The following is a 15,252-nucleotide window of genomic DNA, read 5'->3' as shown; positions in this document are numbered from 1 at the left end:
AAAATGAGGCTGAAAAGTCAATATACATTTGCAACTTGAAAATCAATTTCCCCCAGAACCAATTTTTAAATACTTTTAGCAGAATTTTATTTTCAAAAGTGGGATTCAAGTTTACCTTCATTCTAAAAATCTGAATGCAAAATTAACTGGGTCACAGTATACAATAAACTCTAACAAAAGACAAAATTAAGTATAAGAATTTCTTTTCCAACATAAAGTCTGTCACATACTGCAAGCAGAAGACACGGTGTGATGACTTAATTCCTATTGAAAAGGAAGTCTTGCATATGGTAGGCACTCAATATTTATTCAACTGGACCTAAAATTTACATCATTCCATGTGCACTTAAATAGAGTTCATAATCTGTATAAAAGAGGTTTGAAAAATACTCTTGTTTGTGTGTGAAAGTGCTGTCTTTATAACCCGAAACCACTAAAATCCACCCACCTATTTTATTTTGCAAGAATATATTGAATATTTTTATTTTGTCCATCTAAGAGCAGGAAAATCCAACTTAGAGTGACTCAACACTTGAAGTATAATTCGTCATGAAAAAAGCTTGTGAGTTTAACAAAGCAACCTCCCAAACTCCCTAGTGTAGGTAGCATCTATGATACACAATTTTATAAAGAATTTTTCTTAGGTTTTAAAATTTATGCACAAAACTTAAATGGGTAAATAAATTAGTAATTATACTTTTGGCAATTTAGCTCTAACTTAGGTCTAGTTTTTTAAAAGCCAATAATGTTCATAACAACTTCTTAAGAGAGCTTTGTTAATATTTTAAACTTAATTTTAAAATTAATGAAATCCTAAAAAGGCACTGTTTTGTCATGCAGTAAATTGGTCACATTTCTGAGAATTAAGATTTCCTGTCAATCAATTGTCCCGCAAGAAAAGTACATTTAAATGAAATACTTCAACTAGCCTGAACTTTCAACATTGAACTGAGTCTATTTTCAGCAATTCACTCTTTTGAGTATACCACACACAAGTCCAAGTAAAAACAAGTACATGTACACTCACACACACACATGCACACATACACGCACACAGATGCCCAAATAACCGCATAATACATGCAAGGTTCTCCAATTACTATTTGAAGACAATGACACACAAAGTATTCAAGGAGGTAACAATGGCAGCCATAATATTATGGCACCTTCATATTTGTGCTCCAAATACCAATACACATAAAAATTCAAAAACAAAAAAGGCACAAATATCGTGTTTCCCTAGCTGAATCTAAAGAAGTTTTCCAATGATTACTTTTGTAATATGTAACATTTAAAACCAGTCACTACTTTTTAAGAAAAAGTTCTGTTTAGGTGACAAAAGGGAAACAAGAGCAGGCTGATCATCGAAAGGCAAGACTGCTCTGGACAGAATCTGTGCCTAATGAAAACAAAGTACTTTAAAAATGAGCACTTATTTCAGAACACATTAACAATTTTTTATCATTGCCTCAAGAACCCACAATACCAAAAATATACATAATAAATAAAAAAAATAAATCAACTACCATACAATTCTTTTAGTATAAAGGTAGGCATTATATTATCTGAAAAGTGGACATTTCTATAAATGTGGATATTCTTACAGCACAGTGTTTGACATTTTTGGTGAAAAATGTGCTACCAAATTAAAAGAAATATTTATAATAAAATCCTTAAGTTTTGCAATAAACATGAAAACAAGAAAGTGAGGGCAAGCTGAAATGTTCATTATATGGTGTTATTACTGAAGTCACTATGGTAAGAAATGTAGATTCAAGCAGAGAAGTAATTCACAATGTGCCTGTATTTGATATAAATGGGTATGCCAGTATTTTCTTTGACATATGCAACAAAATTCTACAGCCTGAGGAGAAGCTTTTGTTTTTTTATAAGACCTTGGCAAAATTAAAATTAGTGTATGTATGCATGTATTTTTCTAAATTGTACATTATAAATGTAATGAATTCAAACGTGTTGAAGTTAAGAAAGTTTCTGCTCCTTATAGCACTGCTCCATAGGATAGAGTCTATTAACACGTAAAAATCTTTCTTCTACTTTCCAATCTAAGTTAATATAACAATGAAAGACTCAAAGGAACTACACAAAAAGTAATAAAGATATCTAAAAAAAATTTTCTTTTAAACTCAAGTTGTCTATGGTAACAATGCTTATTTGACAGTGTTGTTCAAAGTAAATATGAATCACTCTTAATATATTAGAATTGTTTCAGTGAATACCTAATAAAGAACAAAAAAAAATCAATTTTAAAACCTCAGGCTTAATTTTTTTTCTTTTGTCCTAAATTGAAAAACTAAATAAACAAATTTTAATCTGAAGAATAAAGCTATATATGCAAATATATAGGTATATGCAATTTTCCAGTGACACACTTTTCCCCTTGTGGTCAAATATGAATGTTGCCTATGAAGCTATTTCAGGAAAGCAGGTGTGGTTGGTGACTGGACACTGGCAGCTCCTACTTCTCCAGGACAAGGCGCCAGAACAGACCTCCACTGTGAGCAGAGCTATCAAACACTGAGCACGTGTATATGTTTAAAGCTAAAATTCATTTATAATAAAAGAACTGGCCCATGAAAAGCAGTTTATAAATAGCTTATCCTGTTCACATTATGCAGAATTTCAGTATCATCCACAATGTTAGTACAGTAACTGAAACAGAAAGAAGTCTGCGAGTGATGAGGAGGTTCAGAGCGTGGCCTGACACATTCCTAAGGGTTCTCTCCTTAAGTCTGCAAATACCAATTCCTTGTTTGTGGAAGGAGAGTAGAAGGTCCAGGATTCATTTACTGTTCAGATGCCTTATCCAAAGTGTGATAAAATAGGAATAAATTGAATACTGATTATTTAAAATTGCAACCAATTTAACTATAATGAAGGGTACCTTTCTTATCTATTATCACAAATAGCCCAGCTACCTCCATCTGTCTCAAAAAATTCTTTTGAAAGTTAAGACACAATTAATTATACCTTAATTCCCTCAAATCAAAAAAATATATGTACCATTTAGCATACAAAAGTTCCACATTAAAAGTGCATATATATCTTTCTTAATTGGCCCACTCATTAAATTTACATTTGGTCATCCTTACTTTTAACGTGTACAGAATTCTTCATATAAATGTAGGTCACTATAAATTTAAAAAAAAATCAGCATAAAACATGCCTTCTTACTGAAATCTTAAGCTCAATCATTTCTCAATAGTCATAAACCAGGATAAACCCACAAAGAAACACAAGCCAAGGGTTGTTATACTTCTCTTAGTTGTTGGACAGTTAACATACAAACATCACAAATTTTACTAAAAATTTAGGCCAACTCATTGCATATTTGCCCTCTGAAAAGAAAAATAAATTAGAATTGAAGCAGTGTATTGCCATCACTTACCCTGGAGGTAAGCACGTTCTCCTGCATTGATAGAACTCAAAACTGGAGACATTATAGTTATCTCCAATACAAGTGCTTTAAAGGAGAATCTAGTTTGAAACTTCGAGATAGTGTAGCACAAACCCTATAAAATTAATTTTGTTTTTCTCAAGTTAATGGAAGATCCTTTTGAAACAGTATCTTCAGTTACCAATATTACTGCATTATGGAGCTAGTGCAATCCTGCATAGCCTTGGTCAAAATGACAAGGCACAATAAAAAAATTAAAGTATTATATGAACAAGAGAAGTCACTGGAGATAATTTAAGGCCTTGAAGTGAATTAGAGTATAGTCAGTCTAATTTAAAGCTGAAGAATAAACCCATAAATTATCCACCTGAAATGCAAGCAATATGCTTTTTCAGCTTCTGTTCTGTGGACAAGACAACAGAAACAACTCTTGCTTATGATCTGTCTATTAGAATCCTTCTGGACCTGGAGGAATAAAAGTCAATTCCATTTTCCTACAGTTCATGGAAGATTTCAGGACTGTTTTAGCCGTTTGCGTGGAATGCCAAACTGTGGACACTGTGCAGATGCTAGTGCTCGGAAGGCTTCTGCTACTAAATGAGGGTGAGACTGAATCATGGACTTCCACCCTGATGTCTCCATTATGTCCGTTGCTTGGCTGAAAAATAAAATTAAGACATGTTTATTAAAGAGTAATTTTAAAAATACATTGTCAATTTTTTTTTTTAATTTAAGGATTTCAAACTGTTTTGACCATTTTGTCTCTGTATGTATTCAGACTACTTGAATTCATTAAAATATCCTCTTTACCTTACTAGTGTTTTCTGTTGCAACTAAAACTATTAAAACTTTCTGGAAATTCTATTTTCCTGAGGTATGTGACACTTGTCCCCACAGTCCCACTCTGTTACCATTTCTGAAATGGATTTTTCAAAAGCTCTTTTCCCTGGCTTATGCTCAGGTGTTTTCCTCGAGTTCCAATTTTTGCCCTCTATTCTTTTCTCTTAACATTCATTATTCATCCTATTTCCTCCGTTCTTCCCATATTCAATGATGACAATGACTAATTTGTTAAATCCTAAGCCTCCCACAGGTTCATTCTCAATCAGTTGTTCTCTTTACTTGGATGTGTTTCACGATCCATAAGTTCTGGATTATAAGAGCTCAACATGTCTTTCCTCAATCCCCAGACTCGTCCTCCCTCATTTCCAGTTAGCTAATACTTCCCCCATTATCCAGTGATTTAAGTCAGAAACCTGGGAGTCACCTAGACCCTGTCCTTTCCAATCAATCATCAAAGCCCTATTTTAATTTCCAAAGATATCTTAAATCCTTAGTCAAGGCCCGCATCATCTACAACAGCCTCCTTTTGTCTTCTAGTCTCCCTTGCTCCTCTCCAACAGGCTTCCAAGCTGCCTAAGTAACCGAAGTAGGACTATGTCAGGTCCTCTTCTACTGCTCCCCACCACCTGGACCCAAGTTCTTAAGAAAGAAAAACAAGGTTTCCTACTTCCTCTCTCTATTGTTCTACCTCCTACTTCCATGCCCTGGTGTTTTGTACACTGATACTGAGCTACTTACCCACGTACAACATGCTCTCACTGAACTATCAGAGTAAATACTTAATTGCTAAAAACAACAATCTAGTGATCCTTCCTTGTCTCTTGTCTTCTTTCCCTTCTACTAGCCCGGCATCCAAATACTATCCAAATATTATGGGTTGTCCACTAGGAATATTATATCTTTTCTTGCTCTCTAGTCCCTCCCCCTGTCAATGATCAACTCTAATCTCCTGCCTGATCTACTCCAAAAACTAGTCTACCTATATTTATCTTGCTCCTCAACTATACCACACTACCTCAACCCTTCCATATTATATTCTCTACCCTGCATGCAGAGAGAATGCTAAAAACACAAACTTGATCAGGCCCTGCCCTAGGTTGAAACCTTTTACCAGATTATTCTTCGAATAATGTTTTAAAAAGCTCTAATGTTAATTTTTATGGCTTTCTGGGATCTTATCCCTGCCTACTTTCTCTAGCTTCTTCTTATAACCTCTCCCTCACTCTATACTGTTCTTTCTTATCACTGAAACTATGCAGACCTGATTCCCTTTTTCCTGGGATACACTTTTCTAACTCCCCCCTCTTCTTTACCAAGGTAACTCCTACGAAAGTCTTAGATCTTTATACAATTCCTTGAAAAGGTCTCTGACCTCTAGATTAGGTTAGGATCCTTTGCTATATGCTCAGATGGGTCACCATACCAATCATCATACTTTATTTCAATTAATTGCTTAATTCCTATGTATCTCCTGCTAACCCATAAACCCCATGAAGCCAGGGAAAATACCTGTCATGTTTACCATTATATTCTTGATACTGAGCACAGTGCCTTGGGTCATTATTTATTGGATAATAACTATAAATATCTGTAAAACAAATGATCAACTACTGCCTTCCAACTCTGTACTTTGATTCCTGCTATTGTATCTGTCTATAATGCCTGTTATTTTCTTTCTAGTTCTGCTAATCCCTATTCTTGTTTTAAGACACCTGAAATCTCCAGGAAGCCATCCCTAAACTTCCTGCCTTTCAGTGTCCTGTACATTCCCTCCTTTATCACACTGCCTACCACATCATAACAGAATGATATATTCATGGATTTGTTTCTTACATAAGATAAATTTCTCAAGAATAGGAATTTTTTCTTATTGTTCTACAGGCAGCACATAAGCATGGTATTCAAGATGGTTATAATATGTAAATGTTTGTTGAAATAGAGTAGCTAATAATAAAACAACGTTTTATATTTACCTGCTATCGATATGTTGTTATATTTATAATTTCAACTAGTTGTTTAGAATCACATAGATAATTCTTAATATACCTGACATTTTCACTTATTTAAAAAATATCCACTGAAGGTCTATATATACATAACAGCTTCTTCAGGGGATAATAAAATACACTATTTTTTGACACTGAAAAACTTATACAATGAATAATATTTTCTTAAGAGAATAATACTAGAGCTAGAAAATGGCTAATTAATAAAGGATCATAAAATTGCCATTTGCTGCTTATACATTATATTTTAAATTTGATTTTTATCTAGATCACATACTATAATGATAACATATTATCACACACTGACCAATATACAGATCAAAAAATTAAATGTAGTCACAGCCCTGACCAGGTGGCTCAGTAGATAAAGTGTCCCAAAGCACAAGGATCATGGGTTCGACCCCCAGTCAGGGCATATATGAGAAGCAATTAATGAGTACACAACTAAATGGAACTAAATGAAATAACAAGTTGGTGCTTCTCTCTCTCTCTCCCTCTTAAGTCCTCATTCTTCGTTCTCCCCCCATCTCAAATCAATAGAAAAAAAAATTTTTAAATAGTCACTAATTTCACCAATTTTTACTTTCATAAAAGAGAATTCACAAACTGAGAGGAACTCAGTTAATTTCACATATATCAAAACAGATTAGCCTGACCAGGTGGTGGCACAGTGGATAGAGCATCGGACTGGGATGTGGAGGACCCAGGTTTGAGACCCCGAGGTCACCAGCTTGAGCGCGGGCTCATCTGGTTGGAGCAAGGCTCATCAGCTTGAGCCCAAGGTCACTGGCTCAAGCAAGGAGTCGCTTGGTCTGCTATAGCCCCCCAGTCATGGCACAGATGAGAAATCAATCAATGAACAACTAAGGAGCTGCAATGAAGAATTGATGTTTCTCATCTCTCTCCCTTCCTGTCTGTTTGTCCCTATCTGTCCCTCTCTCTGACTCTCTTTGTCTCTGCCACAAAAAAAAAAAAAAAAAGATTAATAAAACAATGGGAAATAATTAAGTCAACAAACATTAATTTTATTGTCTCTACACTGACTTTTTTACTTTCTTACATCAACTTGTCCTGGCTAGCATCCTCATATTAACTTTTGATAATCTGCAAAAATGTAAAAAAGGATTTACAAGCAAAACTAATCAAAAGATGCAAATTTCAACCTAATGACTCTATCCTTTTTGATTTTGAGTAATTATAAGGAATCAAAAATTCTTTCTAAAACAAGAGAAGAAAACAAAGAAGGGAGTAACAAGTTCTGTACCTCATATTTGGAAGATCTGGGCTTAGAAAAGAGAACTATGCTGCCTCTTATAGTTCTACCAGGGAAAGTAAAGATCAAATGACTCTCACTTTTGGAGTATTACTCAGCTAGCTGAATATAGTAGTCAATACAAGGTACATGGCTAACCTAAGAAGAAATGGGTTAGCATTCAAATGTAAAGACTTTTAGGCAAATTAGAGGCTATATTCCTCATAGAATAAAATTAGTAGTTTCCATATTTTTAAAAATGCTTTGTGAAGGGATAGGAAAAGGGTATCTAGCAGTCATAAAATACTTGGACTCAGCTATCTTTTATGTGAGCATATGTGCTGAAGAAATTAGAGCATCCACCCCAGTTCATATCAGCAGCTGATCTACAAGGAAGCATAGCCTCAAGAATCTACTAAGTCAAATTAATTTTTTTAAATACCAGCAATTTGCTCCATAACTAATATTTGGATTCCTATTATTGTAGATGAACAAAAGGCTATGCAAACACTTAATTTTACGTGAGCAGATCAACTTTAAGTACAAAACTGATGTCATCTTACTTGCTGTTCCAGTTTTTCCCATCTTTACACCCAAGCTGTCGAAGTACACTGCACCTGCATTGAAGATTTAAACACACTTAAAAAGAGTCCACTGAAAAATGTTGAAGGTGTCATGCCCATGACATACAAGTATAGCTTACCTATTAATAAAGTCTATGGCTTGTGCTTTCAACTGTTCTGCACTGTGCAAATCAGCAAGGACAAGGGTATCAGCAACATTTTCTACTGAGAGGTTACTACACAAAGCTTCTTCACACATGACCTTCAGCCGTTCCAGTGCATACTATTCGAAAGGAAAACATAACCATTAAACATTTACTCAAACTACCAAGTACATGACATTTGTGACTTAGAAATAAAGTTAAAGCACAGTATACTTTGAACTGAGGCTACTTTAACAATCTAAATCATTTTTAATGAAGAAAATATGAATAAATACATTCAAAAGAAAAACTAATTTTCTTTAAGAAATTTCAATTTCTGTAAATGTAAAATATTGTATATTTTTAAAATATTTTTTAATTAAAAAATAAAACCTTATTACTCAATACTCTTAATGACTATAGTTCTCTCTACTATTTTGAACATGAGTGTATCAAGCAGTACACTGCATGCTGCTACAACTCAACTTGAAGAATTATAAAGCTACAGAAATCCTAAACATAACCACTAAAAGTCTTTAGTGTACATGTTATTATTACATCTTTCGCAGCTTTACTGAGGTCTAATTAACATACAAAAAACTGCACATTAAGTTTATACAGCCATATAATCCCAATTAAATCAAGATAGTAAACATTTTCATCCTCAAGTTTCCTTTGACCTCTTTGTAATCCTTCCCTCTCACCTCACCCCAGCCAACATCTCTGATGTGCTTTTTACTACTCCAGTTTGCATTTTCTGGAATTTTCTATAATTGAAATCATACAATTTGTACTCATTGTTGATTGGCATCTTCCATAAAGTATAATCATTTTGAGCTTTATGCATGTTATTGCCTGTGTATCAAAAGTTCAATGCCTTTTATTGCTGAGTGGCATTCCATTGTATATAGATATACCACAATTTGTTTATCCATTCTTCTGTTAATGAACATTTAGGTGTATCCAGTATTTAGGTATTACAAAGACAGCTTCTATAAGCATTCATATATGTCGTTGTATGAGCATATGTTTCTTTTCCCTTGGATAAGAACCCAAAAGTGGGCTCATTGGATCGATCATATGGCAAATGTAAAACTTTTTAAACAATGGCCAAATAGTCTTTCAAAATGGTTGTGTCATTTTACATTCCTACTAGTAGTGTATGAAAGTCTGAATTCTTATCCAACCTTGACCATACTTAGTATTGTCTTCTTAATATTTAGCTATTATGTAGAACTATCTGGTGATAGTTTTAATTTACATTTCTCTAATGACTAATGATGTTGAACATCTTCTGATATGCTTGAATGACATTATTTTGGAAAACATCTGTTCAAATTTTTCTTTTTTTAAATAGAAAGATCTCCTCTATCATAAAGACTCTAGCTACTTTTCCTTCCATCCCCTAAATATATGAGCTAAATTCTTAGTCACATAAGAATCTACAGTCAATTGCAAAAAAAACTAATGTTCTCTTCTCCAGGTAGAGTAGTAAACAGTATCCAGTCCCTGGAGTCTACTAGACTATTCTGAAATGACAACTTGCATGTAATAACTGGTTTACTGAGTCTTTAAAAAACTATAGTTCTATTGGCAGTGAATTAGTACCAGGTGTTAAAGACTGGTACACACCAGCACTCAGTTCAGCAACCTGGGAATTTGAGTTCTGGCTAAGAAAGGATTCAGTGCTAAGACTCAAATTATAAGAGAAAATTTATAGAAAGTCACAGAGATAAAAGAAGTGATCTGTACGAGAAATGGGCTTAAGGAAACAAGTTACAGAGGTAAAAGAAGGACCCTTGGAGCTTAGGAGAAAAAGGCAAGAAAAACACACTTGGAAGAGCTGCCAAATATTTTCTATTTTTAGAAATAACATTGTTTTCTCATAATTGAGTTTTGAGTTCCTTCTTTAGTCTGAAAATCCCTTATCAGATGCACTCTGAATAAAAAATTGATCAATTTTTGATGAATAATTATTTCAAATATTTTCTCCCAGTCTGTTGCTAGTCTTTTTATTTTCCTGTGCCTTTTGAAGAAGTTTTAGATTTTACTGAAGTCCAATTATCATTGTTTTAATATATGTTTTTGGTGTCATAGTTAAGAAGTCTTTGCCTAACACAAGATCATGAAGACTTTCTCCTGTTTTCTAAGTTTTAGATTTTTAGGTTCAAAATCCCATTTTGCATAAGTTTTTATATACAACATGAGCTCATAAAAGTTTATTCTTTTCAAATGAGTTCAAAGTTCAATTTGGGGGGCGTTTGGGTATCTTGATTGTTTCAGCACCATTTATTTAAAAAAAATATCCTTTCACCAGTTAGTTGTTTACACATATTAAAAATTAGATGTCCATATATATGAGTGTATTTCTGTATTCCCTGTTCTGTTCCAATGAATTATTTGTCCATCTTATCACCAATAAAGCACTGTCTTAAATACTGAAGCATTATATATATTAAGTCCTGTTATCAGACAGTGTTCAGTGTTAAGTCTTTCGTTCTGATCTTCCTTTCAATTATTCATTATAGGTCCTTTTACTTACATACACTTTAAGTCAGCTTGTCAATTGCAGATGTAAAAAATAATAAAATTCTACGTATATTAGGCCCAGTTTCCCCCAAAGTTAACATTTTGCAAAACAAGTAAAATATGATGGTATATATAGTATATATGTATAAATATCTATGTGTGTGTACATATACACTTGTTTTATATATATATATACATACACACCTGTGTATGTATATACATATACACATACATACACATATGCCTACACATGGATGAAAATGCAGGAACATCAATACTTTTGGATAAAGCTCCCAATGTGCTCTCAGAATGGAAAATTAATAGGTTCAAGATTTTCTGGCATTATTGTAATTTCCCTAACTACAAAAACTCACCATCCTAAAAAAGCATCATAAATTAACATTGTTTTTTCTCTTTCTATACTATCAAGTTAAAAAATAAATATATGAATACAGAGAATTTAATTAGTCAAAATACCCACTATTTTGCACTATTTCTTCCCTTCTGTAAACAGAGATCAGGTACTATATAGTAAAACTAAGAATATCTGAAAATTGCATTAAATTATATATGTTGTTGTGTGTTCTTACAAAACAGTAAAATAAACTCAAAACTATTAGTTTTACAATTTTAATCTCCCATGAAAAATTTACTTTCTTCCATATGAAGATATTTTTATGTCTTATTGATTTTAAAAAAATCTCATTTCCATATGATCCAACTGTATGCTATTTCATAATACTCTCAAGAGCCATTTACAAATAGTATAAATTAATTCAGTATTTCAAGTTATTTGGGGTTTTCATTTGATGATAGCTTTCCAGATACAGCAGAAACTTAAGGACATTTTTTCAGCTATTCTTTTAATGTTTATAAATTGATTTATTTTTAAATGAGAGAAAATATATTTCAATAGCCAAAGTGATATTTTTGTAATTTGAAGAGTGTTTGCTTAATTTTCTATATTTTAAAAAAACTGGATATGTTCTAGAATAGGCTCTCCTAAAAAGAGGCAGCTATTAATTTTATTTCATTTTTGTTTTTAATTTATGTGTTGACATGATTTCAAGTGTCCCCCTCAATATAACATCCTCCCCATCAGAAGCTTGAGGACATTTTTTCAGCTCTTTAAGACCTAATTACTTACTTTGTCTGCAGCTGCCAACAAGCTGTCAGCCATTTTGTCAAGGTTTGGTGCTTTCCCTGTGTAAATGAATCTCATCATTTCTTTAAAAACCTCAGGGTCTACATCATTTATTTCCACTCGATTCTGATATTGAAAACACACAAAAAGTTATACTTTAACTTAAAAGCCCAAATCTGTTCAACTCAAATTTAGTTTAAACTCTATATTAAAACTGACGTAGGTAAATCTTCAGTATTCTACACAGGAAGAGTGACACAGGTGGGTCTAAGAGGAGACATATATCCAGCCAAGCACTACCATGTAAGAATATAAACCCCAACTTTTCAATTAAAAAAGAGTAAAATAAAAACAAAATTCTGTAAGCCAAACAAAATACATGTATGTTCAGTTTCTGACCTTTACCTTATAGGAAAATGTCTATTAACTTTTCTCTGTTGAAAGCCTAAGTTGTAATACAATGGCTAAGATCATAGAACCAACTTGAAGCAAAAGCGTTAGTATACAAGATAAACCCAGAGCCCACTACACCACAGAACTCTCCCATTTGCAGAATATGTAGTATTACCTACTGGCACCTCACCTCTTTGTTTAACACATCCTCACGTCCAGACAAGACTAATTTCCTTTTTACTCCTATATCTTTGTAAATTTGGTTTCTCGCCCAGGATCAAACTAAATACCTAATACTAAGACTAAACAGTAGTAAAATTTTCTGACCTTTTGTGACAATAGCACTTGACACAACACTGATGTCTCCTTACTTGGAAGTGATCAGAAAGCTGACCATAGTACCTGCCCAGATCAACAATCAAAGGAAAAGCAGCAATTTTGTTGTAGCCTCCAGTTCTACAGAAAGAATAAAGCTGAACCCACATAAAACTGAAGCCATCCAGTTGAAATACTAAAGATCCACATGAAATGCAACCAGCAAAACTAGCAAAGAATCAACCTCTGAACTTTAATCTGACATTTCAAAATGACAGGTGCTAGAGAACCTCCTGAGAAAAACCAAATGGGTAATATATCTTGATTACAGTTAATGTATAATAATGTAATTTATGCCATTTTTGTTAAATCTAATAAATATTCACTTATTTTAGTTGTTAGTCTGACCAGGTGGTGGCACAGTGGACAGAGCATTGACCTGGGACACTGAGGACTCAGGTTCAAAACCCTGAGGTCGCAGGCTTGAGTGCAGGCTCACCAGTTTAGAACACAGGCTCACCAGCTTGAGAGAGGGGCCACTGGCTTGAGCGTGATTTCACAGACATGACCCCATGGTCGCTGACTTGAAGCCCAAGGTCAGTGGCTTGAGCAAGGAGTCACTGGCTCAGTTGGAGCCCCCCGGTCAAGGCACGTACGTATGAGAAAGCAATCAACAAACAACTCGAGTAGTTGACAGCTGATGCTTCGCATCTCTCTCCCTTCCCGTCTGTCTCTTTCCCTCTCCATTGCTTTAAAAAAAAAAAAGGCATTGATTTTTGCTGTAGAAAACAAATTCCAAAATCAACTTATAAAGTCTACAAAGGAGAAATATACTTCTTAACCAGAGAGCTTTCAAATAACTATCGACCAGAACAGTCCTTTTAGATAACTATACTTTTGAATAACTATACTTTTAGGTAACAACTAGCTAGTTATTTTCCCACAAAACAGACATCAAAATAGCTGTTATTTGGAATATTCACCCTTTTTAGGTTACATCTACTATAGAACACATTTTCCCCATCCTTCTATAATCATTGTATAATAATTGAGAACAAACATCGTAACTTTTATCTTTTAAATTTTTAAAAAATATAGAATACTTCATGAATTTGCTTGTCATCCTTGCACAGGACCATGCTAATCTTCTCTGTATCATTCCAATTTAATGTATGTGCTGCTCAAGCTAGTACTAAACCATGACTTTTAAAATATACACACCATTATTCTGTATTTGCATAAATTCAATATTAGCCTTTATACTATGGTTACCTTTTTGCTTTCTTCCATTTCATGTTCAAACATTGCATTAAAAACTGGGGATCGAGCTGTAACAAGATTAAGCATCATTATTTAATGCACAAATTCATAAAAGAAATGCACTATATTACCCAAAAGTAGAAAGTACCTGCAAGAACAGATTTATGAGCTTTAAATTCTTGTCCTTTCACAAAAAAACTGCAATCTGTAAATCTTGTGTTTTCCCAGAGATTACCTAAATCTTCTGCTAGTCGACATTCAGGCACCTTCAAAGTATTTGTATTAGTATGCCCTGATATATTTACTGAGTCTTGAACCACACTCACCTAGTAAAAAAGGGACAGTAAGAACAACACTTTAAAATTTAGTATCAACAATCAGTTACTAAGAGTATACTTAACCATCTTATTAAAATCATTTCAAGAATTAAAATATACTCTTGATATTTTTAAATGTTAATGTATGAGAACTACATTTAAATATACAATTTAAAGAAGAGAAAATATAGAAAAAATTTGAAACAAACAGGTTATTTTCAAGACATTTTATGTAAGTAAATGACATCATTGTTTGGGATATTGGTTATTGAAGTAATTACAAAAACTATTTCTCAACAAGATATAAATCATATTATGTCACATTCAAACAAGGAGGAGACATTTTTGTGAGGTGGAAGAAATTCTTTCATTTTTATTTTTTCACACTACAGACCTATTAACATTTAAAATTATATACACAGTAAACACAACATCATACTTACAATAAATTTTTACACTATTCAAAAAGATTGTAAAACTACAATCTATAATATGCAATTTGGAAAAGTATTCTAAGTGCTATTCCTACATGTTTCAACTCTAGTAAAACTGATTTAAATATACAGTTAAACTGAATTTTTTTTTTTAATCATTGAGGGGCAGGGAGGCAGAGAGACAGAATCCTGCATGTATCCCAACTGGGATCCACCCGGCAAGCTCCCTATGGGGCGATGCTCTGCCCATTTGGGGTCGTTGCTCCATTGCTTGGCAACAGAGCTATTTTAGTGCCTGAGGTGAGGCCATGGTGCCATTCTCAGTGCCTAGGGCCAACTTGCTAGAATGAATCATAGCTGCGGGAGGGAGAGGGAGAAAGAGAGGAAGAAAAAGATGGAGAGAGAGAGAAAGAGAGAGAGAGAGAGAGAGAGAAGAAGGGGTAGAGAAGCAGATGGTCGCTTCTCCTGTGTGCCCTGACTGGAATAGAGCCTGGCACTTCCACATACCAAGGCTGCTAAGCCAATTAGCCAAGGCTGATTTAAATTTTAAAGTGTGGAATTCTCACAAAAGTGACTATAGTTTATTAAAAGTTCATGGGATCTTTTATTTTAAAAGTCAACAGTAAGAACAATAAAAA

At 33.7% G+C, this 15,252-nt stretch overlaps 1 protein-coding gene and 1 non-coding gene across 3 annotated transcripts in view; both read right to left on the bottom strand.

The window, feature by feature from the left end:
- Nucleotides 1-469: 469 nt before the first annotated feature.
- The window catches only part of SPOPL (speckle type BTB/POZ protein like), a 42,518-nt gene continuing 27,735 nt past the window's right edge, over nt 470-15,252 (bottom strand). For both annotated transcript variants that reach the window (XM_066346623.1, XM_066346624.1), the window contains exons 6-11: nt 14,012-14,189; nt 13,876-13,931; nt 11,899-12,021; nt 8,220-8,362; nt 8,080-8,133; nt 470-4,073 (exon numbers count right to left, since the gene is read on the bottom strand). In XM_066346623.1, the coding sequence (XP_066202720.1) occupies nt 3,929-4,073; nt 8,080-8,133; nt 8,220-8,362; nt 11,899-12,021; nt 13,876-13,931; nt 14,012-14,189 (699 nt within the window). In that variant the 3' untranslated portion in view covers nt 470-3,928. The remainder of the gene's footprint in view (nt 4,074-8,079; nt 8,134-8,219; nt 8,363-11,898; nt 12,022-13,875; nt 13,932-14,011; nt 14,190-15,252) is intronic.
- Nucleotides 13,692-13,796, bottom strand: LOC136379207 (U6 spliceosomal RNA). The gene has a single exon (XR_010746702.1). It is a non-coding gene; the product is annotated as a U6 spliceosomal RNA (small nuclear RNA).

Source organism: Saccopteryx leptura, chromosome 7 (assembly GCF_036850995.1).
Source record: "Saccopteryx leptura isolate mSacLep1 chromosome 7, mSacLep1_pri_phased_curated, whole genome shotgun sequence".
Taxonomy (NCBI): domain Eukaryota; kingdom Metazoa; phylum Chordata; class Mammalia; order Chiroptera; family Emballonuridae; genus Saccopteryx; species Saccopteryx leptura.
Note: the sequence above shows the minus strand (reverse complement) of the source record. Positions and strands in the feature narration are given on the sequence as shown.